Source organism: Heteronotia binoei, chromosome 1 (assembly GCF_032191835.1).
Source record: "Heteronotia binoei isolate CCM8104 ecotype False Entrance Well chromosome 1, APGP_CSIRO_Hbin_v1, whole genome shotgun sequence".
Taxonomy (NCBI): domain Eukaryota; kingdom Metazoa; phylum Chordata; class Lepidosauria; order Squamata; family Gekkonidae; genus Heteronotia; species Heteronotia binoei.
In genome coordinates this window covers 41,414,506-41,438,623 of record NC_083223.1, presented here as the reverse complement: position 1 = coordinate 41,438,623, position 24,118 = coordinate 41,414,506, and the positions used below count along the sequence as shown (strand labels likewise).

At 41.3% G+C, this 24,118-nt stretch overlaps 1 protein-coding gene across 1 annotated transcript; it reads right to left on the bottom strand.

Annotated features, from left to right (window-relative positions):
• Nucleotides 1-9,861: 9,861 nt before the first annotated feature.
• RAD51AP2 (RAD51 associated protein 2) lies at nt 9,862-21,891 on the bottom strand. Its single transcript, XM_060244563.1, has 5 exons — nt 21,794-21,891; nt 19,673-20,955; nt 18,119-18,943; nt 16,870-16,926; nt 9,862-10,355 (listed from the first exon to the last, which is right to left on the bottom strand). The coding sequence occupies exons 2-5, from the start codon at nt 20,940-20,942 to the stop codon at nt 10,237-10,239; spliced, it is 2,271 nt and encodes a 756-aa protein (XP_060100546.1). The 5' UTR covers nt 20,943-20,955; nt 21,794-21,891; the 3' UTR covers nt 9,862-10,236.
• Nucleotides 21,892-24,118: the final 2,227 nt, after the last annotated feature.

The following is a 24,118-nucleotide window of genomic DNA, read 5'->3' as shown; positions in this document are numbered from 1 at the left end:
ACCCCTCGAAAATGGTTGGAGGGAAGAGAGTGGAATTCCAAGGCGTAACCTTGTTCCACTACTTCTAGAACCCACTTGTCCTGAATTGACTGATTCCAAATGCCTGTGAAAAGGGAAGGACGACCCCCTATTTTGTTTGTCGGCTAGTGAGAGGCATAGTCACTGGGATCCTCCTTTCTTGGAGGGATTTTTGGAACCCTGATCTGCCTTCCCAGAGTAATATGGTTTGGGATCACGCCCCTTCTGCTGCCACTTGCCTCTGAAGGGACGAAAGGAACCTGGTCTGGATGGTTTCTTCGAATCTCGAAAGGAAGGAAAGGACTTCCTCTGTTTCGACTCTTTACTCTTGGAAGGTAAAACCTTCTTTTTATCCTTGTTCTCAATGAGGTATCTATCTAGACCCTCCCCGAACAACAAGGCTCCTTTAAAAGGCACCGCTGCCACCCTGGCTTGGGCTGCAGTGTCTACCTCCCAATTACGCAACCAAATGTTGCGTCTGGCAGCTACCCCACATGCCATGGCCCTGGCCGCCAGTTGCATGGTGTCTAATGAACTATCTGCCACGAAGGCAGCGGATAAAGCAATCTTCTTTTTTTTTAACTCATCCTTGAACTCCTTAGGAGCTCCACTGTCTGCTGCTGCCAAGTTATTAGACCACGTGCACATTGCTCTGGCAAACAATGAAGACGTAGTGGCTGCCTTGATGGCCCAAGATGTCGCTTCAAACTCTTTGCGTAAGGCCTGCTCAACCCTCCTATCACATGGATCCCTGGGTAAACCATCTGCGTCCATAGGAAGGACCGAATTGGAAATCAGGCTGTTACAGGGTCATCCACTGTTGGTAACTTTAATCTCTTAGTAGCCTGTGGAATAAGCGAATAAAGTTTGGAGAGAACCTGTTGGTTTGCTTTAGGCTTAGTCGGACGTTCCCATTCCGCTTTGACTAAGGCAAAAAAGGCCGCAGGCAAAGGAACCCCTGTCTGAGCACTGCTCAATTTTGGCATCATCTCCCCTGAACCTGTGGGGAGATCAGGATCCAACTCCTCATTTTCTTTAGGAGTGGGTACAAAGTTGAGGGTCCTCAGTACTTTGGGAAGCAATTTTGAATAGTATTCAGAAGGAAAGAGCCTAGATTGAACAGTGTCAGTCTGCTCCTCATCTGACAGTTCACCCTCCTCCTTATCTGACTGCTCAGAGTTTTCTGATTCCTCAGCTGAGCTCAAGAGGGGGGAATTCAAACCCAAAGGAGGCTTGATCTTAGAGCGTCCTTCCATAGTGTCACTGGGACTAGTATCTCTGCCCCTTTTCCCTCCATCCTTCTTTTTTGGTTGTAGGGAAGCAGGGGAGTCCAGCTGCTGACGAAGGTCCTATCCCAACTCTTTTAGCAGCTCTTTCTTAAGCCAAAGGACTAAATTTGACTTGGCATCCTCTCCTGTGAGGTCAAGATTCTGAGCCTCCTGTTGAGGAGTCAGAGCCCCAGACAGAAGAGGTAGATCACATTCGCTGGGTGAGTTGCTGTGAGAGCTAGTCGCCATTTTGTTGCTTTTCACGTCCCTATAAGGGAAGGAAAGGCAAAAGCAACTAAAAAAGAAGCGGGAAAAGGCTCAGAATGGAAGACAGAATGTCTCCGTTGCGCCCTCTATTGGGCCTTCTGGTATCTTGCCTTCCAGTCAGGAACAAACCCCCTCAGAGGCCTCTCTCTCTCACTCCTTTGCCAAGCCTATACGACTAGGCAGTCCGAAGGAGAGACAACGCGGGCAGCCTGGGGACCCATCTGAAGCCCCGTGGACTCGCGCGCAGCCCTGTTGCTGTAGGGCAGCTTACCGCGCTGCCTCTGCGCTTGCCGCCTCTCTTTCCTTCTGGCTTGGTTCCAATCGCGACTGCGAGGGAACGAAGCGCTGCGGGCGTCTGCCGTTCGCTCAGACTGCCGCCACCGGTGTTGTTGGGACCGATCCCAACGCTTCCGGTCTGTTTTGTTTCAGTAATCCAGATCTTCTGCGCTTCTCAGCAAGCGCCTGGAGAAAAACCGTCCTGCCTCGTGCAGGGCCGGGAGAAGAACTGGCGCGTCCTGGGTGGTATAGGCCACTCCCCCTCCGGATCGATTGGAGCACCCGACCCTGTGACGAGGAGGAGGAGCCTATACCCAGTAGTCGGACCGACCCACTGTCCAGACCACCGGAGAATGGTAGACTGCGTGGTTTGAAAGTGGATGGCTATAAACACTGATCTTAAGTTATAAAACATGATCTTAGATATGTAAGGCTCTGTTGTGATCTACTGAGCCATTTGTACCCAGAAGAAAATTTGGAGCCTTTATTTCCTGTCTGTTCATCAAGACGTGTAGTTGGGAGATAACCTGGGGAACTCCCTGGGAGTCAACTAGAAAAGAATATTAAGAATACGATTATATCTAGTAGCCCAAGTGTTATTATTATGGATAAGGGTGAAACATTGCCTTGAGAGACAGGAAGGTGGGGCCTTAGTCTGTTTACCCCCAACATATATAAAAGCAACATGTATCCAAGCCTTTATGGAAGGAAGGCCAAGTTCCACCTGCATCAAGGCAGTTGGAGTGCCCTTAGGCAGAGGTAGGGTTTTTAAGTCTCCTGATTGCTGATTAGTACATTATTCCAGTCCTGAAAGTTATGCTATAACCTTGTTCAATTTTAGGGCAGGATCAATCAGAAAGCCTTCTTTGGTGGAATTTTAGAATAGACCCCAATGTCTGAAGAACTGTGGCTTTTATGATTTCCAAGTGGCCTTCCACAAGAATGTTTCACAAAAGGTAACTCAGAACTACTTGTTCCTACATTAATTAATAGAAGTACTATCAATGGACTATTAGAATTTGCACGTTTTTTTCCCAAAGACTTTTGTCTTGGCATAGTTAATTCCAAGGCTACACCACGATGGAAGTCAGTGCTTTAGTTATGTTTTGAATAATCTGGAATGGTGCTTGTTCAGAACTAATTTAAAATCCTGTGGAATAAATGCACAGAACTCAACATAGTATTGCTGTCCATTAATGACATCTATATCCTGGGGGGTTCACTGATGAAGGTGACCAGAACGTGATTCATACCCAGGATTCTCTTAGAATTGTGTACTCGCTTGTTGTAAATTATAATTTTGTGAATACTACTGAGAAACTGGAATAATATGTAATGAACTGAATGGTTTGTTTATAGTGTATGGGTGATGTTCTATAAGATGTATGTTGCATAATACTTATATACAGTTAAAGTAATTTGGCTATTATTGTTAGTGCTATTATAGCAAAAATACCTATAGTGATCCCACTTAGGGACTGGCACTCCTGGCAGGAAAAGAGAGAATAGTATCATGTTGGAGTAAACAGAGAGTGAAATTAAGGAATGAAGGTATAAAAAAGGTGTTGTAGCAGGCTCAGAAGAAAGTGAAGAAAAAGACAGAAGGAATAACAGGACAGTGTTTTACAATAGTCCTGTAGAAATCTTATTGCTGGAGAAATTATTTTTGACAGAACAGGAAACACATAATAAGAAATTTACGTCCAGAGGTAAGAGAGCAGAAATCTTCTTTGGCTAATATATGCCAATGATCCACAGGAATCTTATTAACAGAGGAGAGGGTTATGGTGTTTTGTGTTTGCTCTGAAGATTGAAAGTTGCTGGGAGAGGATCACACCTGTGGGCACCTCAGGGATGATGCCACTGTTGCTTAAGCCTACGTTTGTTCACTTAGAAAAGAATCCTACTCACAGTGTGCTCCTATGTGCTTTATTTATTGTATTTACTTTATATATGGTCTACCTTTCTCACTGAGACTCAAAATGGGCTACACAGTGTAAGTCAATATAATAATTCACATGAGACATCTAATAAACAATGAAATGAGACTAGGATTGCAGCAATTTGAAACACAGCAAAAAAATAACTTGGTATGTCAAACAATGCAGAAAATGATATTACAAATGTAGAAAGCAATGCAGTAAGAACTGGGTGATACATATAGGAAATTGTACATAATATACTGTGATACAGTTCACAGCCCTGTTCATTTTATAAAACCTCCTTCCTGAACCATTCCATTATCCTATAGTCCTATTATTACCTTTATTCAAATGCCCCTCTTGAACCATTCTGTTTTATGTAGTTGGAAGAATGACAGAAGTGTGGAAGCTTTCCTGACTTCCTCAGAAAGGCCATTTCACAAATAGGAGCGACAATTGAAAATACATGTGTATGGGCAGTTGCTGTTCTTTCCCATTTGTTGGGCAGCACCATTAGAAGCCTTGAGTTAGTGATTCATAAAGAAAAGAAGGCTGTATTTACACTTTCAACTTTCAGTAACTGGAAGAATTCCACTCTCATACTTATTTAATTCTGCAAACTATGTAAAACAATTGCTTGGGAGGGCATTTTTATAAAGCTGACAGAGAACAGGACTGTAGTTTATGCCATAGTGTATGATATATATTTTTGATCTGTTGTCTGTTCTATCATGCTATTACACCATTGGTTTCATTTATTGTAATTCCATTTTCTGCATTGCTTGACACGGTATGTTTGATACTTTTTTTGCATTTTTGTAAGCCTAGTCCTACTGCATTGTTTATTAGATTTTATATGTTATTTGATTACAATATTGTATACTGTGTAATCCGCCTTGAATCTCAAGTAGAAAGCTGGTAAATAACTAATAAAGTATAAATAAAAATAATAATAAAGTAAATAAATAATAATGGACTGACCATTACTGCTGAGAGATTCCCACAATATAATTCCCTATTTGGCTTCCTATATGATATACACCCCTCTCATGGATTGCTGCCTTGTTGTGGCAAGAGGGCTTGCATGGTTCAATGAGGCTGTGGGCTATGCCTTGCAGGGCCACCCAAGATGGACAGGCCACAGCTGAGAACCCAAACGAAATGTGATCCACTGGGGAAGGAAATGGCAAACCACTCCAGTATCCTTGCCAAGAAAACCCCATGAACAGAAACAAAAGGCTAAAAGATATGGCGCTGGAAGATGAGCCCCTCAGGTCAGAAGGTGCCCAATATGCTACTGGGGACAAGCATTCAAGTAACCACAGAAAGAGTGAAGTGGCTGTGTCAAAGCCGAAAGGACACTCAGCTGTGGATGTGTCTGATGGTGAAAGAACAGTCCAATGCTGCCAAGAACAATACTGCATCGGAACATGGAATGTAAGAGCTATGAATCAAGGTAAGCTAGATGTGGTCAAACAAGAGATGGCAAGACTGAACATCGACATCTTGGGAATCAGTGAACTAAAATGGATGGGAATGGGTGAATTTAACTTAGAGGATCACTACATCTATTATTGTGGCCAAGAGTCCCATAGAAGAAATGGTGTGGCCTTTATAGTTAACAAGAGAGTGAGGAAGGCAGTAATGGGATACAATCTCAAAAATGACAGAATGATCTCCGTCCGTATCCAAGGCAAACCATTCAATATCACAGTAATCCAGGTCTATGCCCCAACCACTGATGCAGAAGAGGCTGAAGTGGACCAATTCTATGAAGATCTACAACACCTTCTAGAATTAACACAAAAAAGAGATGTCATCATACGGGACTGGAATGCCAAAGTAGGAAAAAAGGTGACCGGAACAACTGATAAGTTTGGCCTTGGAGAACAAAATGAAGCCAGGCAAAGGCTAATAGAGTTTTGTCAAGAGAACAAGCTGGTCATAGGGAACACCCTCTTCCAACAACCTAAAAAGTGACTCTACATGTGGACATCACCTGATGGGCAACACAGAAATCAGATTGATTATATACTCTGCAGTCAAAGATGGAGAAGCTCCTTACAGTCAGCAAAAACAAGACCTGGAGCTGACTACGGCTCAGATCATGAGCTACTCATCACAAAATTCAAGCTTAAACTGAAGAAAACTGGGGAAGCCATTAGGCCATTCAGGTTTGACCTTGATCACATCCCTAATGAATATACAGTGGAGGTGAAGAATAGGTTTAAGGAACTAGAGTTGATAGACAGAGTGCCTGAAGAACTATGGACGGATGTTCATGACATTGTACAGAAGGTAGCAATCAGCACCATCCCAAAGAAAAAGAAATGCAAGAAAGCAAATTGGCTGTCTGATGAGGCTTTACAAATAGCTGAGGAAAGAAGGAAAGCGAAAGGCAAAGGTGAAAAGGAAAAATTCACCTAACTGAATGCAGATTTCCAGAGAACAGCAAGGAGAGATAAGGAGGCCTTCCTGAAGGAACAATGCAAAGCAGTAGAAGAAAAAAATAGAATGGGAAGGACAAGAGATCTCTTCAAGAAAATTGGAGAAATCAAGGGTACGTTTCGTGCAAAGGTGGCCATGATAAAGGACAAAAATTGTAGGGACCTAACAGAAGCAGAAGAGATCAGGAAGAGGTGGCAAGAATACACAGAAGAATTATACAAGAAGGATCTCAATGTACCGGACAACAATGACAGTGAAATCGATGACCTTGAGCCAGACATCCTGGAGTATAAAGTCAAATGGGCTTTAGAAAACGTTACTAACAGCAAAGCGAGCAGAGATGATGGTATCCCAGTTGAGCTAGTCAAAGTCCTAAAAGATGACAGGACTGAAAAAGTTCAGTTTATATTCCAATCCCAAAGAAGGGTAATGCCAAGGAATGTTCAAACTATCGCACCATTGCACTCATTTCACATGCCAGCAAGGTCATGTTAAAAGATCCTACATGCTAGGCTTCAGCAGTATGTCGATCGGGAACTTCCAGAAGTTCAAGCTGGGTTTCGGAGAGGTAGAGGAACTAGAGATCAAATTGCCAACATTCGATGGATTATGGAGAAAGCACAGGAGTATCAGAAAAACGTCTATTTCTGCTTCATTGGCTATGATAAAGCCTTTGATTGTGTGGATCACAACACACTATGGCAAGTCTTTAAAGAGATGGGAGTACCAGACCACCTCATATGTCTCCTGAGAAACCTGTATAAGGGTCAAGCAGCAACTGTCAGAACGGGATATGGAACAACTGATTGGTTTAGAATAGGAAAAGGAGTTTGACAAGGATGTATATTGTCACCCTGCTTATTTAATTTATATGCAGAGTACATCATGTGGAATGCTGGCCTGGATGAAGCACAAGCCGAAATTAAGATTGCCGGGAAAAACATCAACAACCTCAGATATGCAGATGACACCAATAATGGCAGAAAGTGAAGAGGACCTAAAGAACTTCTTGTTGAGGGTGAAAGAGGAGAGCACAAAAGTAGGCTTGAAACTCAACATCAAAAAAACTAAGATAATGGCATCAGGCCCCATCACATCATGGCAAATAGAAGGGGAAGACATGGAAGTAGTGACAGACTTCACATTTCTGGGATCCAAGACCACTGCAGATGGTGACTGTAGCCATGAAATGAAAAGACGTTTGCTCCTTGGGAGGACAGCTATGCTGAACCTGGACAGTATAATAAAAAGTAGAGACATCACTCTGCCAACAAAAGTCCGTATAGTCAAAGTGATGGTATTCCCAGTAGTAATGTATGGCTGTGAGAGCTGGACCAGAAGGAAGGCTGAGTGCAGAAGAATAGATGCTTTTAAGATGTGGTGCTGGAGAAGACGCTTGAGAGTCCCTTGGACTGCAAGAAGATCAAATCAGTCAGTCCTAAGGGAAATCAACTCAGACTGTTCCCTGGAAGGTCAGATGTTGAAGCTGAAGCTCAAATACTTTGGCCACCAAATTAGAAGGGAGCACTCCCTGGAGAAGATTCTGATGCTAGGAAAGACAGAAGGCAAAAGAAGAAGGGGACGGCAAAAGATGAGATGGCTGGACAGCATTACTGATGTAACAAACATGAATTTGAGCAGACTTCCGAGGATGGTGGAAGACAGGAAGGCCTGGTGTGACTTTGTCCATGGGGTCGCAAAGAGTTGGACTCGACTGTGCGACTGAAAAACAACAACAATGATATACACAAGATCAACAAAAATTTCCTGAAGATGTACTTAGGCCTGCAAGAATTTGGAAAAATCATTGATGCGCAATGGAAACAAAGATATTGATGCTGAAGATCTGTGCTGTGAACTTACAGCAATAGCTCGAAGACTTCCAAAATCTATGCCACTATAAGGAGTACTTCATACTGCAATAAAAACTCTTGGGTAGAGTGCCTAATGCTTCTGTTGCTCTAAGGATCCTTCTCACACTTCCAGTGTCAATGACAAGTGGTGACCACAATTTCTCAAAGCTCAAACTTGTAACATGTGCTCAACAATGCTACAAAAGAGACTACTTAGTTTGGTAACCATCTCAATTGAAATTTTGATCGGCCTGAAATGGAAAAATTCAAGAGACCTGAATTTTAATATCACAATTCACATGAATACTCAAAATTATTTGTAATTTGTGTACTAAAACTGTTTTCTCTTTGAGAAAGAAAATCAAAGATTGTTGTATTACTTATTCTCACATTCTTAAAAAGAATTACCAATTTCAAGTTTTGTGCTTTTCATTTTTCTTACAATTCATCTGTTTTTGAAAACTGGTTAACAATTGGGGGTGGGGGGCATTGCAACTAGTTAGCCCTGCCTAGGGCACAAGAGCCTAGCCCTCGCCCTGGCAGCAGGTTCAGGATGGACAAAAGAAGATACTTCTTTACACAGAGAGTGATTAAAATGTGGAATTTGCTGCCAGAGGATGTAGTGATGGCCACAGGAATAAGCAGTTTTTAAAAGGGATTTGATCATGGCGCATAGGTCTATTAGTGGCTACTAGCCATGGTGACTGAGGGGAACCATGAGGGACTAAACTTCTGAATCCCAGAGCCATGATGACTGAGGGGAACTCCCATGTTCAGAGGCAGTCAACCTCTGGATCTCAGGGCAAAGAGGTAACTGGACTAGATGGACTGATCCAACAGGGCTCTTCTTATGTTCTTATAATTTGTGTCATGTAGCTGGTGTAGTTTTCTTTAATCCAGTTCTCCTTTATCTAACATTGGCATCCAATCTGCAATTAAAGAGATGCCTCTATTTCTAATTTCCAAACAATTCACATAGTTTTAGACTTTCTCTTTGCTAAAGCATGAATAGAAGTCTTATAAGGGTGGAAAGCCAGATTTTTTTTTGGGGGGGGGGGGCGGGGACATCTTCCCAACTATTTTCTAATTCTTTTCCCTGGCAGCCCCTGTAGCTTGTCTCCTTTTCCTGCTTCCTTCTTTCCTTTCTATCCACCCACCAGCCAACCCACCTTTATCTGTCCCCATGTCTTCAGCTTTCACTCCTTTCCCTGGCAGCCTTTTCTTAGAAAAACTGTGTGGTGCCATGCCAGTTGCTGTGATATGGCCCAGTTTTGGTGGGGAACCTGCAAGGACTTGCAGACGGCACTTCACTTTCCCCTCTATCCTCCTCCCCACACTATTTCCTTTCCCCCTTCTCCTGACAGTCCCCTGCTTCTTTCTCTCCTTTCCACCCACCACCACCATGTCGTTTATCTTGATAACATGAGCTGGATAAAATCCACTAAAGCCCCCACTAACAGATGGTTACTATTTTTAAGGTTTGAAAAACCTGATTAGATTGTTTTAGCTTAGAATTCTAAGACACCTTGAACCAAAAGGAAAAGGCATTAATATTAACCGGATTAATATTTTAATCACCCATTTTGGAATAATAGTAAGGCAGACCCTCTTCCAGCTCTGTCAAAGGTGGTAGGACCAGACCATGTGAATAAATGCAGGGAATAAAAGTACCATGTGGATAAAAGTACAGAGGACCATGTGCATAAATGAAGCAGTCATGCTCATTATAATTTTCTGTGTGTGAATATAGATGATAAGTTTGACATGCCAATCTAAGCATAACAAATAATAAACAAACAATAATTTTAAACTAACAGGAAAACCTTTTTTATTAATAACATTACGGTGTGCAGCAGATTGTCTAACAAGCTACTCCGTAACATGAATATAATACTATAGCATTTGGGTAATATACATTAAAACGTAAATAACCTTGAAGATTTTGCATAAACTGCATATATTTGAATTTTATTAAATTTAAAAGATAGAATTTTAATATAATACTTATTTAGGTACTAGTAATTGCAAAAATATTAAACAACAAATATTTATAAGGGATACTTTAATATATATTTCAGTGCTTTTAGTATCAAATTTTAAAAGCCAGTAAATATAAATATTGACAACTTTATAGATAAAGTACTATCAACTTTTAAAAGCCACTTTAATACTTAGTATATTAAACTATTTCAGATATGGATGAAGCTGCTTGGGCTTAGCTTTTCTGGATAATCCAACTCTCAGAGGGCCATGACATGTTTTAAGAGGTTGTACTCTGATAATTCCATCACTGAAACACTTTCCTGTATATGGAGAAAGAAGCAGTATTTTGGAAATGAAAAACATTCTAGAACATATTTGTAATGTGCTATCATGAAAACTCCTCAAGCTAAACGTTGTTTTTTTATCATAAGCCAAAGCAACCTCCAAAATTGTGACCAGAATTATGACAATGACAATAATTGTGCATGTGTTTTGTCATGGTAGCCTTCTGGGTAGTACCCATGAGAAACAACATTTCTCCCTAATTGCAGGCTGCAGTATATTTGGACTTGTTTTTGAAAGGTTTATTAGTTTGGTAATATGTGACTCATGCATCCCTTTAAAAACAGAACCTTGGATTCTAACCTTGGAGGTTAGGTGCGCATCATGATATGGATGATTCCCACCAATCGCTCAGGAAGGCAGGACTAAATTCTTCAACTTCCAGTCTCCCAGGTGGGCATCACCCCAGCTCAGTTTGGTTGCTTTGTGAGTTAATGTACCCAGGAACAGGAAGGAAGAGAATGGAGATAAAATGACAACCAGAACAGGTAAGCCACTGTTAGAAACAAAAGAACTGATGATCAGAGGAACAGTATAAGAGTGATTAAGAAAGGATTAAAGCAAGCAACCATCTTGCTTGGTTTCAAGATAATCTTTTGACAGCTATTTTTCATACTTTTCCTTGGCTAAAACACTGGTAAATTGCTGTGAAAAGTAGCAGAGAATTGTACTGCAATTAATGAATTAATTTCAAGTTGTATGAAGTTCATACAAGCTTTTATGCAGTTATCCCAAAAAGGATATTTATGAGGGGCTTGCAGCTTTTTACTGACTGTGTTTCCCATGCCTTTAAAAGCAACCAGTTCTGCAGATATTCAGCCAGTGAACATCTTTCATCCTTTTTAATATCTACAGGAGGGGTTTAATTTTGGTGTTAGACAGCTGTTAAAAGCAGGACCTGTAAAATGGTGTCAAGTTCATAGTGCCATCACTTCCAGTGCTGTTGAGATATACAGCAGTAATCTCCACTAATGTCTTTCTGCCCCACACCTCTCACTCACTCACACAAATCTCATAGAAAGGCCAGCTGGCTACAACTGGTGGTGCCAACTTTTCCTTGGCAGAGCTCCTATGTCTGCAACAACAGTATGATGAACAGAAAAGTTTCATCCAGTAAAAATGGAAGGAAAGGAAAAGAAAGACATGGAAAGAAAATAAGAACGTAAGAGAAATGTTGGAGCAGGCCAGTCCAAAATTGTCTCACACAATGCCCAAAAACAACCAGAATGTCCACCAGTGGAGCCAGGGCACTAGAAGCCCTCCCACTGTTGCTTCCCCCCCCCCCCAGCACCAAGAATACAGACAGAGCATCACTTGCAGGGAAAGAAAGAAAGAAGGGGGGCCAAAGTGAAAAAAAGCCTTACTTACCATCAGATGACCCCAGTCAGCAACAATTCTGCCCAGGGGTCATTTGGTAAAAAAATAGCTCCTGGAATGTCCACTCCCCGCCCCTCCCGGCTGAAAAAAAAAATCTCCCCTTTCTTTGCCACCCAGACCTCCTGGGAAAATCTCACCAAAAGAACATACTGCAAGGCACATGAAAGTTCATACCTTGAAGAACATTTCATGGGTGCCAGTGGACTCTAGCTTGTCTCTCAAACACTGGGAGGGGGGGAGAAGGAAGAAGAGACAGCCCATCTCCTCTCTGCACAACACAGAGACGGGAGAAGGAAGGAAGCCAACTGGAGCTCAGGCTTTGCAGCCTGTGTCAGTCTTCAAGGCTAGCTTTTCTCTGCACAACAGAGAGTTGGGGGAAAGAAGGAAACAAAGCAGAGCTCATGCTTTGCTGGGGGCAGGGCTAGCTTTGGCTTTTCATATGAACATACGAAGCTGCCTTATACTGAATCAGACACTTGGTCCATCATAGTCAGTATTGTCTTCTCAGACTGGCAGCGGCTCTCCAGGGTCTCAAGCTGAGGTTTTTCACACCTATTTGCCTGGACCCTTTTTTGGAGATGCCGGGGATTGAACCTGGGACCTTCTGCTTCCCAAGCAGATGCTCTACCACTGAGCCACCATCCCTCTTGTGACCTGGTATTAAGGCTTCCATAGCCCAGTGCCAGGTCACGACCCTGCGAATGGAAAATGCCGTAGACATCCCCCACTGGAAATTCCTTAGCAGCATGGTTTTCCTCGCTTGCAAGGCCAGCGCTGGGGGTTCTGCCGCTGAAGGCAGACCCTAACACAGTGCCCCCCAGCTCCTTTTAGAAAAAAAATTGTGCATGCAAAGCACACTGCACAATGACGTCACAAAAAGTGATGTCATCAAGTAGCCTCCATCCCCTCAGTCTTCCCGATCAGAAGTGGGGGGGAGTCGACAGTTGCGTCCCACACGCCTTGCAAGGTGTGCGGGACTGCAAGCTCTGTCCCCTGCTCAGGCTTCCTGCATTGCAGGAAGCCTGAGCAGGGACGGGAGGAGCCGACAGTTGCGTCCCATGCGCCTTGCAAGGTGTGCAGGATGCAAGCCCCGGGCCCAGCTCATGGGGGTGCCCTAGGCAGCCTTCTACCCCACCTACTCCCACGTGCTGGCTCTGCTTGCTTGGAGAGCTGACTGGATTTGTTGGACCTATAGGGGCAAAACAGTCCCTCCACAGACTTCTGGGCATGGCCTTCTGTTTATCTCTAGTCTCCATGAGGATCTTGTCAAGATGGTCCCCAAAAACCTTCCACCCTGGAATGGGTTCACCATTATTATGAACACAGAATGTAGATCCACTTGCCATGTGCAAAGCCACAAGGCACGCCTGGATGCAGAAGCAGCTGTGTAAGAGCAAAATGGAAAAGTCACTGCATCAAGGGAGGCATCTGCCAGGAAGGTGACCACCTTGAGAAAGTGGTTGCACCCTCTATTGCCCTTCTCTTGTCACTAGAAATGGGTTGAACCAACATCTGGGACCACGCAATGACTGCTCTAGAGATTAAGGTCGAGGTAGCTGCTGTATTGATGGGCATTGCCATGGCCTCGTGGGATTTTCTCACAGCACATTCTGCTTTTCTGTCCAATACAAATCTGACATCATCTTCAGAGAGCAGGATTGTAATGCTGCAGCCAGAGCATCCACTAGGAGAACCAGCAGCAATTCCATAGCATAAGGCAAGGAATAAAGCTTGGGAACTGCCTGTTAGATACAGGTTTAACCCATGCTCTCTTCATCAGTCTTTTAAAGAAACTAGGGTAGATAATTGATCATTCTGAGGAGGAAGCCTTAGGGGAAAAATTCCTTGTTCCCCTGAAACCTAGATTAAATCTCTGAGGATTCATCCCTGGGGTTAAGGGTTTCTGTGAGGTCTAAGGCCAGGATGGCATTGGATAAGAGTGATAAGTGGTAGTCATCTACATTGAACAGGTGTGTGGCTGTTTAGCAACTATGTGTTTCTCCTCTTATGAGAACTCTCCCAACTTCCTCTTCAATTCTGACTGGGAGGAAAGGCTTTCTATTCCTGAGAGGCTGCCCTGAACCCTGGTGGAGGAAGCAGTAGAGGAGGAGGCTTTGTGAGCTGCCTTAGTGGGCCATTGAGAGCCAGTATCCCAATGTGATGAGGCATGCCCATCCCTGCACCTGTACCTTTTCTTGGGGCAGGAGAAGGTGATCTCAGATTAGAGTGTTTGGATCTTTGAGATGGGGGTGGAGCAGGAGGGCTCTAGCATCCCTTTCAGCTCTTCCCTCGGTTCTCTTTAGAAATTCCGTAAGCTCAGTCAAGCAAGGATTCCATTCACACACTTCCTCAGGAGCAGATAGAAACTGTATATTACCCTCCTGAAGATCCATTCTGGTGGTCAAGAGTGCATCTGGGTCATGAGGGTTCCAGCACCATCATAGACTTCAGGGGCCGAACTGGCTGCTCAGAGAGCTATTTGCTCCTGATGTTTTCCTGTTGTTGTTTTTTTTAAAATTATTATTATGCATTTTCAGCACTTTCACTTTTGACTCACTTTTGGCTCTGGGCTAGTCTGGCAGGGTGAGCTCTCGCCATAAGAAATAGATGGCAAAAGAAGAGGGTCTGCATCATTCTCAGAAAGGAAACTATTCCTTTCACATTCCTCCAAAGTCTCCAGGGTCTTTTGCAGGGCTGTTAAGAGGAAGAAAGGGAGAGGAGGGGGGAGCAAAGAAAAAACAAAGGAACCAGCAGAGCCAAGAGGAGGTGATGATGATGATGATATTGGATTTATATCCTGCCCTCCACTCCGAATCTCAGAGTGGCTCACAATCTCCTTTATCTTCCTCCCCCACAACAGACACCCTGTGAGGTGGGTGGGGCTGAGAGGACTCTCACAGCAGCTACCCATTCAAGGACAACCTCTGCCAGGGCTAAGGCTGACCCAAGACCATTCCAGCAGGTACAAGTAGTGGTGTGGGGAATCAAACCCGGTTCTCCCAGATGAGAGTCCGCACACTTAACCACTACACCAAACTGGCTCTCCAAACAGGTGTGAAAAGAGGGTGTGAAGAGAAAGAGATAGACTGGAGAGGTTAGGAAACTCAACTCTCCCACAGGTCTGAAATTGCTCTAGAAGAAAAGTTAGTAAAAAAGAGCTAAAAACAAGCAAAGCTGCTCTCCTTAACAAGGCAGGAAACAAACTGGGCCCACCCAAGAAACAGGAAGTTGGAAAGTTTAGTCCTGCTTCCCTGAGCAGTTGATGGGAATCACTCATATCAAGATGCCCTCCTACGCAACATGAGAAATAGGTTTTCCTAAGGAATAAAACTGAGTAGGTCCAGAAGCTGTCTGCCACCTCAGCTAGAGTCAATACAGACGGATGCTGGAAAATCCTCAGTTTGGTTTCCCATAATGTTTTTGTTTGGTTTGTTCAGGGAGGGTTCAGATGAGGGAGGCACCACTAAGAGAGGTGGTGTTTGCTACTATTTATCTTACGGAGGCAAACAAGCCAGCACCATATAGGTACCTGTATATTTTCCCCAGTGATACAAATAGGGGTTTGGGAAACCATTCAGATTGTGGAAATTGGAAGATTAAACACTATCTCTCCCAGTGCTGTTGATATCCTACCCTTCTTGTAATTGCTTTGAATTTAACAAAAGAAACTTGCAAAGCCAATCACAGATCTCACAGCATCTGGTCTAATTTGGTCCTCACTCAATTTCACAATTCCTTGGTCTCTATGAGGCTAAGGGAAATAGGTGTAATTGACATGAAGAAGACAGCAAGCTTTCCTATGCTTCTCTAACACCGTCTTCTCTTCCTCCATTAGGTATGCATCATAATTAAACTTCCAGTGCTGGATCAGGGCTTGTGTTGGTGACAAGGGAGAAGTTCCTCCTATTCATCCACAGAAATAATTTTCCAGACAAAGCCAAAAAGAGAAGGGACACATTGCCAGTATAGCACAAGGCTGTGTTTCCCAGCCTGCACTATAAAGCCTTAAAAACTGGGACACTGACAATAAGTGAACCACTGTATTTACCAGCAAGGGGACACTATGGGTGTGTTCACACACACTAAATTACACACTTTGCAACTGGATTGTTACTGTGTAAGAATAGCAAAATCCACTTGTAAACAGTCATCATGTGAAAGCACTGTATGTTGTGCTAAGTCAACCAAGAAAGGGGGAAACAAAAAAATGGTAAAACAAAGAACAAATTGGTGGCTCCTTCAGGCCACTTATTTACAGGGCTGTAATATCCACATAATGGATATGAACCCTGAGCTACTCAACGACAAAAGAGTTAAACATTGGGGGAAGCGAAGTGATGAGAGAAGAAGAAAGAAGATCAAGAGAACTTGAGAGAGTCACAAGGGAGAAATGAGAAAATTGAAAAGAACAAGGAGTACAAAGGAGATAATGAAAGAATGGGGACAGGGACCAAAAAGGACAAGGGGGGAAAGAGGTGGGATATCTTTCTTTCTCTACCACACATTTCCATTTATTTATTTCTTTTATAGTCCATCTTTCTCACTGAGACTCTAGGCAGATTACATAGTGAAGGTCAATACAATCAATAGGATAAAACATCTAATAAGCAATGTACTAGAATTAGGATTTACAGAAATCTGAAATTAACCACATGCTACAGGATCCTATGAGTCTCTATTACTCTTTGTTATTCTATAAAACACTTGCTTTTGTATATAAGTATGTTCAGAATAACATTTCTTTAAGGGCTGGATATGAATGAGAACTTCATTCAAAATCAATTCTGTCTGTTTCCTGAACAGGTAAACTGATATCCAAGAAAACAAGTAAGTTCATATTTTGTTTTGTTTTTCCTGTTACCAGTTTTGCACAATGGATTAAACTTCTAGTAGAAGAACAGAATTACTTGACAGAAAGACAACAATGACAAGAAGACAATGTGTGCTTTTATATTCACCCTATATATTCATTTTTATTATGGTGAAAAAGAAAATTACATTTTCTTCTATTGGAATTAAAATCAAAATGACAATCCCAAATGTATATGTAATTAAAAGATGTATAGAAAAATAGAAAATACTCCAGTGATGTGTTGCTACAAAAAGATGATTTACCTCGTTCTCCTTGTAAACTATAACTTCTTTCTTCCATAGATGTACGAGACACAAATGCTGGGTTCCAAGGTAAAGGTTGTTTACAACCAGAATCAAAACATTCTTAAATTAGAGAAGAACACTCTTAAGTATTACATTTAACATTTAAAATTAAATTAATGGTTTAAAATGCAATATAGGCACACTTTATAATTATTCAACAAACTATATTGACCTCATTTAACAGTTACAATGAAAATAACATTTTAAGGCATGCAGGTCAAAAATACAAAGCATCTAGAAATCTTTTTCCTCTTGTGTTCAATTCAGGTCCAGATCTACCTGTGTAAGCTAATAATTATTTATAATTATAATAATTTATAGTTTTAAAATCACTAGAGGGGCAGACATTCCATTTCCTCCTCCCCTGTGTAGCTTCCTTCTCACTTCTAACACTAGCTTCTCTTCTTTGCCGCATACATTTTAGCTCCCCATCCACCCCTCCTGCCAGCTCTTGATTGCTTGCCCACCATGCCTCCCTGCCCCAACCATTTCATCTCTCAGTACCTACTTAGGTTTCTCTGTCCCTGTTCCCCACTTGCTCACTTCTCAGCCAGGAGGAGGAGATTGGATTTATATTCTATCCTTCACTTGGGAGTCTCAGGGCTGCTTACATCCCTTTCCCTTCCTCTCTCCACAACAGACACCCTATGAGGTAGGTGGGGCCAAGAGAGCTCTGAGAGAATTGCTCTTGAGAGAACTCGGAGAGAACTGTGACTGAACCAAGGTCACCCAGCAGCTGTATGTGGAGGAGTGGGGAATCAAACCTGGCTTTCCAGATTAGAGTCCTCCACGTTTAACCACTACACCAAAAAGGCAAGTTGATGCTGACTCTAACTTCCCTTCTTCATCTGCTTCTGGTGTGGGTGCTGTCCTGTTTTCACATCTTATCATGACTGGCAACAGCAACCCAAAATGGCCAACCAAATTCCAGGTTTTTAACTCCTAGACCCATTGTACCCCAGCATTAGAACTTTTCCCCAAAACTGCTAGCTTTCTGCACACCAGAGCATTTTATTTATTTAAAATATTTATACTGTGCACTTTTAGGCTCTGCCTGAGGCAGCTCATAGCATAAAATAAAACAAAGTGCAATTTTAAATAAAAATATAAGATATTCTATACTATATTGTAACCATGGCTGGCCCACGGTGTAGGTTTGCCTTATTTGCACAGGGCCTAGTTTTTTGGTATTAGATTTACAGATTACCTTCAGGGGTTGGATAAAACAATTCTTCATCTAAAATTCTTGAACAGTCCTCATGTGGTACTTCCTGCTCCCCAGGAGATTTCAGTCTTGTGTCTTTAAATATAATCTGTCCATTCTTATTTTGATTCACCATAGTATAGCTTAAACTACTACCACAAGTTGAAAAGGTCACATTTTCTTTATTCTCATCAATATTTTTGGAGTCTTCCTGTAGTACACTGTCAAGACAACTTAATTCATGAGAATCTTCCTGAATTATATTCCTTTGTTCATGCAGCAAGCTGTTCTTATTTCCATTACTAATGTCATTAAACCCATTAAGTTCTTTCAATACCAAATCAAATCGGTTCATTTCAAATTCATAGTTGTTTTTAAATTTTGAAGGTAAATGCTTCTCTGTCACATCTTCAAAATGTTCTTGTGTCATTGTACATGAAAGCTCCATTAATCTTTCTTCAGAGCCAATAATTTTTGCAGATTCATTTTTTAAATATGGCAGAATTAAATTCTGATGTTGATTTCTTTTACTTGTATAAATCTTCTCAACAGTTGCATTTCCTATTTCTCTGAAATAGTCAACATTTTGTTTCACAGACACTACCGGCTCTGAACGACATGTGCTGCTAGGGAAAAAACCTTTTTTAAGCAAAATTTTCATATTTTCCACTTTAAGATTCTTCAAGCTATTAGAGCCTTGAGACCTACATACAGGCTCATCTTGTAAAACACTCTTCATTTTGTCAAATATACAGCTATTTTTCCTTCTGTGTCCAAACAGGGTAACCTTACTATGCCGTGTTTTGACACCAATGGTTGTATTTTGAGCTATACAAAGATCATGAAAGATAACTGAAGTAAAAGAAAGTATATTTCTAGAATTAGGACCATTACTTGGGAAAGCAATGCTGTTTTGTTTAAGCACCTGGCTACTGGTATTGAAATCATTAGGATACTGAGAGCTTTTACTTTTGCTTTCTTGCACTAACAAACAGTTGTAATTTGTTATAGCTGGAAATAATAACTTGGGTAGAAAGTAAACCCGTGCGTCATGTCCATTATAAGCTATTCTTGATGCTGCGGCTGTGCATCTTTTGCTATGTTTGTCCATGTTTTTGTAATTAAAGATTACCTTGCTTATAAGTGAAATTTGATCCAACTCCTCACAGTTATCATTAAGTGGAATTTTGTTGAATGTTTCAAGAGAGAAAGGAGTTTTTGCAGCAACAGAACTGCAATGATTGCTCCCCACATCTTCACAATCACTATATTTCCTCTTGTCCGTCACTGTTCTGCTACAAGTTTCTAGATATCTAGGGACATATTTTCTTTTCCTCACAAAATTGATGCTATTTCTGGATCTCTTGTCTTTACATTTGTTGTTTGCTCTTAATACAAAATGTAAAGTTTTAAATTTCTTAAGGGAAAAAACATTGTTTTTACTGAAGTCTTTCATTTTCTTCTTTTGTGTACAGGTTACCATAGTAGCCATCATTTTAAGACTTGAATGTTTAATACTTAACTTTTCAAATATATTTGGAACTGAAGAGAAGGTACTCAAATGCCTTGAATGGGCTGTCAGATCTTCCTCTTTTTTAATAGTGTCCCATACAAAAAAACTATGGATATTATTGGCTTGTAAAATCTGTTTGTCATAAAGTGCATGTTGCCTTGCCTTTTTTTCTTTTTCATTATCATCTATTGAAAAGGTATTATTACCTTCAACAGTAACTTTGGAAAATATGTGATATTTTTTGCAGCTGCTTTCTTTAGATGCTGCTTTTAACTGAATATTAAATGTAGTTCTTTGGCTGAATATTGAGATGTCATTCTTTTCATTTGCAGTGCTGCAATTATATCCTCTTTTATCTTGCAAAAGTAACTCAAAAGCAAGAAATTTCACTAATTTAGGGTTTATAAGTCTTTCGCATTTTCTTGAATATAGTTTATACAAATTCTGAAACTCTTTATTTCCTCTAAAATTATTATTTGCAGGACACCTTGTCTGTTTTGGGAATAATAAAATATTACCATTCTCATTCACACTTTTATTTGTATAGAACAAAGAGACAAGATCTGACTTATTTCCTTTCATAAAGCTTCTAGCTTGGAAACAAAAGGGTAGAATTTTGCCACCACTGCTTTCATACACTGTAACTGGTTTTATAACCTGGTATAGTGCTTTTGATATTGGAACTGCATGTACATTAAGGCAATCAGTGCCATTTTCATTGCTTTGATATACTGGTGCATCTTTAAGCAAAGGTTCAATTCTGGTGATAAGGTTTTCTGCCCAAATGTCATTAGGTACCAGATTTACTGTTGCCAACTCACTCCAACTCCTACCAATCTCTATTGGTTTTTCTTTAGCATGCAAGGCCCAAGATTCTGGATTTGTGACCAATATATTTTGCACACTCAGTTCAGAACAAACATCTCCTATGACGCAACAATCTCTGTTTTCAATAATGCATTTTTCATAAAACTGTATATTTCTGAACATCCTGGATTGCAAATTAACATCCACACATAGTTTAAAATGTTCATAAGGTCTTGTGCTGGTTATTAAGTTTGTAGTGTTTCCATCTTGTAATTCCAAACCTTTCTGATTAACATTACATAATACTTGAGAAAAACACAGAGTTTTGTTAGATGATTTCTTATTTGTATAATACAGTCTTTGTAAGAACTGCTGTTGTTCCTCCTCAAAGTTCAAATTACTTCTATCTATTTTAACTTTCTTTGGCAACGGTTCTCCAGCTTCTTCCAAAATGTCAGTGAAAGTGCTTGTAAATCTGAGTTTTTCATGTTCATTTCTAAAGAACATAGCTTCACTGTATCTGTCTAAAAATATAAACCAACATACAGGCTATTACAATTATATTTTACTTGTTGTTAGTATAATGAAAGACATTTTAGTTTAATGAAAGACATTTTTGGTAACATTATGTTTACATTTATATTCCTGGTATTAATTTGTAAGGCAAACTAGAATGATAGCATGCTCATATTTATTTATCTTAAAACACGTATAAGCCTGCCTTTCTCCCAGACAACTGCAACCCAGTTGCTTCGAGGTTTTTTTTAATGATTATATTGATTTTAAAGGACTAAAAAAGTACTAGCTAGTTGAAACCATTATTTTCAAAGGAACATGGTTTCTTTTTAGTGTGCTTATAATTGCAGCTCTAGGCTTCACACAAATGAAGACAGTGTTTAGTACTTCATTAGAGTTTGTTCTGCAGACTGTGCGTCACTTCCACAGTGTTCATATTTTAAGAATAGCTGTAATAGCTATTCCTCCCAAGAGCAGCTTACTCAGTTAAATCGCATGGAAATACTTTGCTTTCCACCGTGGAACTTGACACAGTCTTGTCAAGAAAGCTAAGGACAGTCCTGTGGCACTGAAGACAGTGTTTAGTACTCCATTAGCTTGTTCTGCAGAATGTGCTTCACTTCCACAGTGTTCATACTTAAATAGGTGTAATAGCATTTTCTTCCAAAAGCAGCTTATTCAGTTAAATGACATGGGGATTATTTTCTTTCCAGTAGAGCTTGATGCGGTATTGGCAAGAAAAGTAAGGACAGTCCTGTGGCAGTCCCTTACAGAGGCAATGCATTGGGTGAGGAATGAGGATGCCTGAAACCACTACCTGGAGGTTACTACTGAATACCAACAAAGACAGAAAGAAGGCTTGCCATTACTGGAGAACACTGTTGGGAGGAGGCAATGAATGGTACCACTGCATGGTACCACTGACCCCCTGTTGAATAGCCAACAGCAGTTGGTGAACACAAGTTGATGACACCATTGGGTAGATGTTGCCCAAGGGCAACCAACTATCTCCATCAAACACTGCCTTTTTAAGCATTATTTCCCCACACACATTGTGCTGCCCTATGCATATTACCCTAGAGAAAATGCATGCTTTGAAGGGGGAACTCTATGGCATGTACCATGCTGAGGCCCCTCCCCTCACCCCACCCTCTCCTGGATCCACCCCTAAATTCTCCAGGTATTTTTGTAACACAAGCCCGGTAACCCTAACCTTTACCTTTTTTTCTCAAAGGTAAAAGGTAGCAAGCTGAAATTTACTCCCAACTAATATGTTCACAATTGTAATGAAAGGAATGCAAATCACATAGGTCTGCCATATCCACTTGATTATACATCTTTAAAACTCGGAAAAATATTTTTTTTTTCCTCCTGAAAAAAAAACAGCCCCAACCCCACATTGCTCTCATTTTTAATCTGTCTAAAAATACATCTCTGCTTGTTAAATCCACACAATCATAAGTAAACTCTACCATCTTTTGTATAACTGCAAACTCCAGTTTACAGCTAAAATTTTGTTTGCCATAAATTATAAGAATACTTGCTACAAATCTTGTAACCATAATGTCTCCTCTTGGAAATAAATGCTAGTTTGTATAAAGACTCCCCCCCCCCCCTCTTTACTTCTTTTTTAAAGAGTGCTACACGGCTGGAACAATGTTGCAGAAAAATACAGCTAAGCCTGCCTTTCTATTAAGATAATAACATATACTCTCGCTCCTAAGTCACAAACACACTTGACTGCTTACAAAGAAAAACATTTTGCGTGTTGTTGTTGTTTTTAAAAAAGCCCCCCCCCTCCCAATCTCGGGGTGTGTTTGCGTGAAGCGAGGAGAGGGAACTTTATTACTGCAATGTAAAGTTAAAGCTGCCACTTGACTCCTGCTTTGTTCAGCTGCTTCAGACCAACGCGTGCCCGCTTGGATCTATCTACTGCAATGTAAATGTAAGGATAGGTATACAGCTTCAACAAATCTATGTAAAACACGTAGAAATCTAGTCTGAGACACAACAGAATCTATCGCTTTTAAACTACCCGTTCATGAGGTGAATACCCGTCAATCTCCCCACCGCTCCTTGTCTCTCAGAAACAAACTACTTTCCCGCTCTTTCCAGCCGCTGGCTGCAGCCCTCTTTTGAGCGCGGGACGTCCTGAGGCAGCACGCGCGCAGCCAATCTCCGTGAATCCTTTTCTTTTTTTCTTGCCAGAGAAGCCAATGAATACGGGGCTTTGCCATTCTGTGGGCGGACCAAAAAGACGCTGCTGTTTGTATCATGCCTTTCAATTTGGCAGTAAATTCCCGTTGGGTTTAGTGGGCTTTGTGCCTTTTAAAAAAGTGCCCAAAATTCAAACCTCCTTTTTTGTAGGGAGCTGTGCGTGTTTCTTAGATAACCTTGCATGCTTTGAAATAAAAGGCAGACGTTATGTCTTCCCTTTCAGGGCAAGGATTGTGTAGTAGTCCTATGTACTTACTCTGAAATAACTACATTGAATTCAATGGGATTTTACACTTAACGTTTATGGGTTTAGGCTGATCAGAGACATATTAATTTATCCTTATTTATCATTTCAGGAGTGATTGCTTGTAAGGTTGCCAATTTCCAGGTTCGGCCTGGAAACAGTTGTCAAGTCCAATTCAAGAAATATCTGGGGACTTTGGAGGTGAAGACATAAGCAAAGTTGTGACAAGCACAATTGAACTCCAAAGGAAGTTCTGGCCATCACATTTAAGGGGACCACATACCTTTTTAATGCCTTACCTACATTAGAAATAATGGAGGATAGGGGCACCTTCTTTTGAGGCTCATAAAATTGGACCCCCTGGTCCAATCATTTTGAAACATGGAGGGCATTTTGAGGAGACTCATCAGATGCTATGCTGAAAATCTGGTACCTCTACCTCAAAAAGCCGCCCCTCCGGAGCCCCAGATACCCAGGGATTAATTCTCCATTATACCCTATGGTACAGCAGAAATTTTCCTCCCCCCCCCCCATTTCTGATGACCCTAAAGCTCCAGAGGGCCTCCAAACCAGGGCTCGCCTGCCCCCACCTGAGGATTGGCACCTCCACTCATGAGTTGCTGAACTTTCAAGTTTTTCACAGTAACACAGCAACCAAAGGTTCAGGCTTACCTTCACACTATGCAAACGACCTCTGCAAGGATTG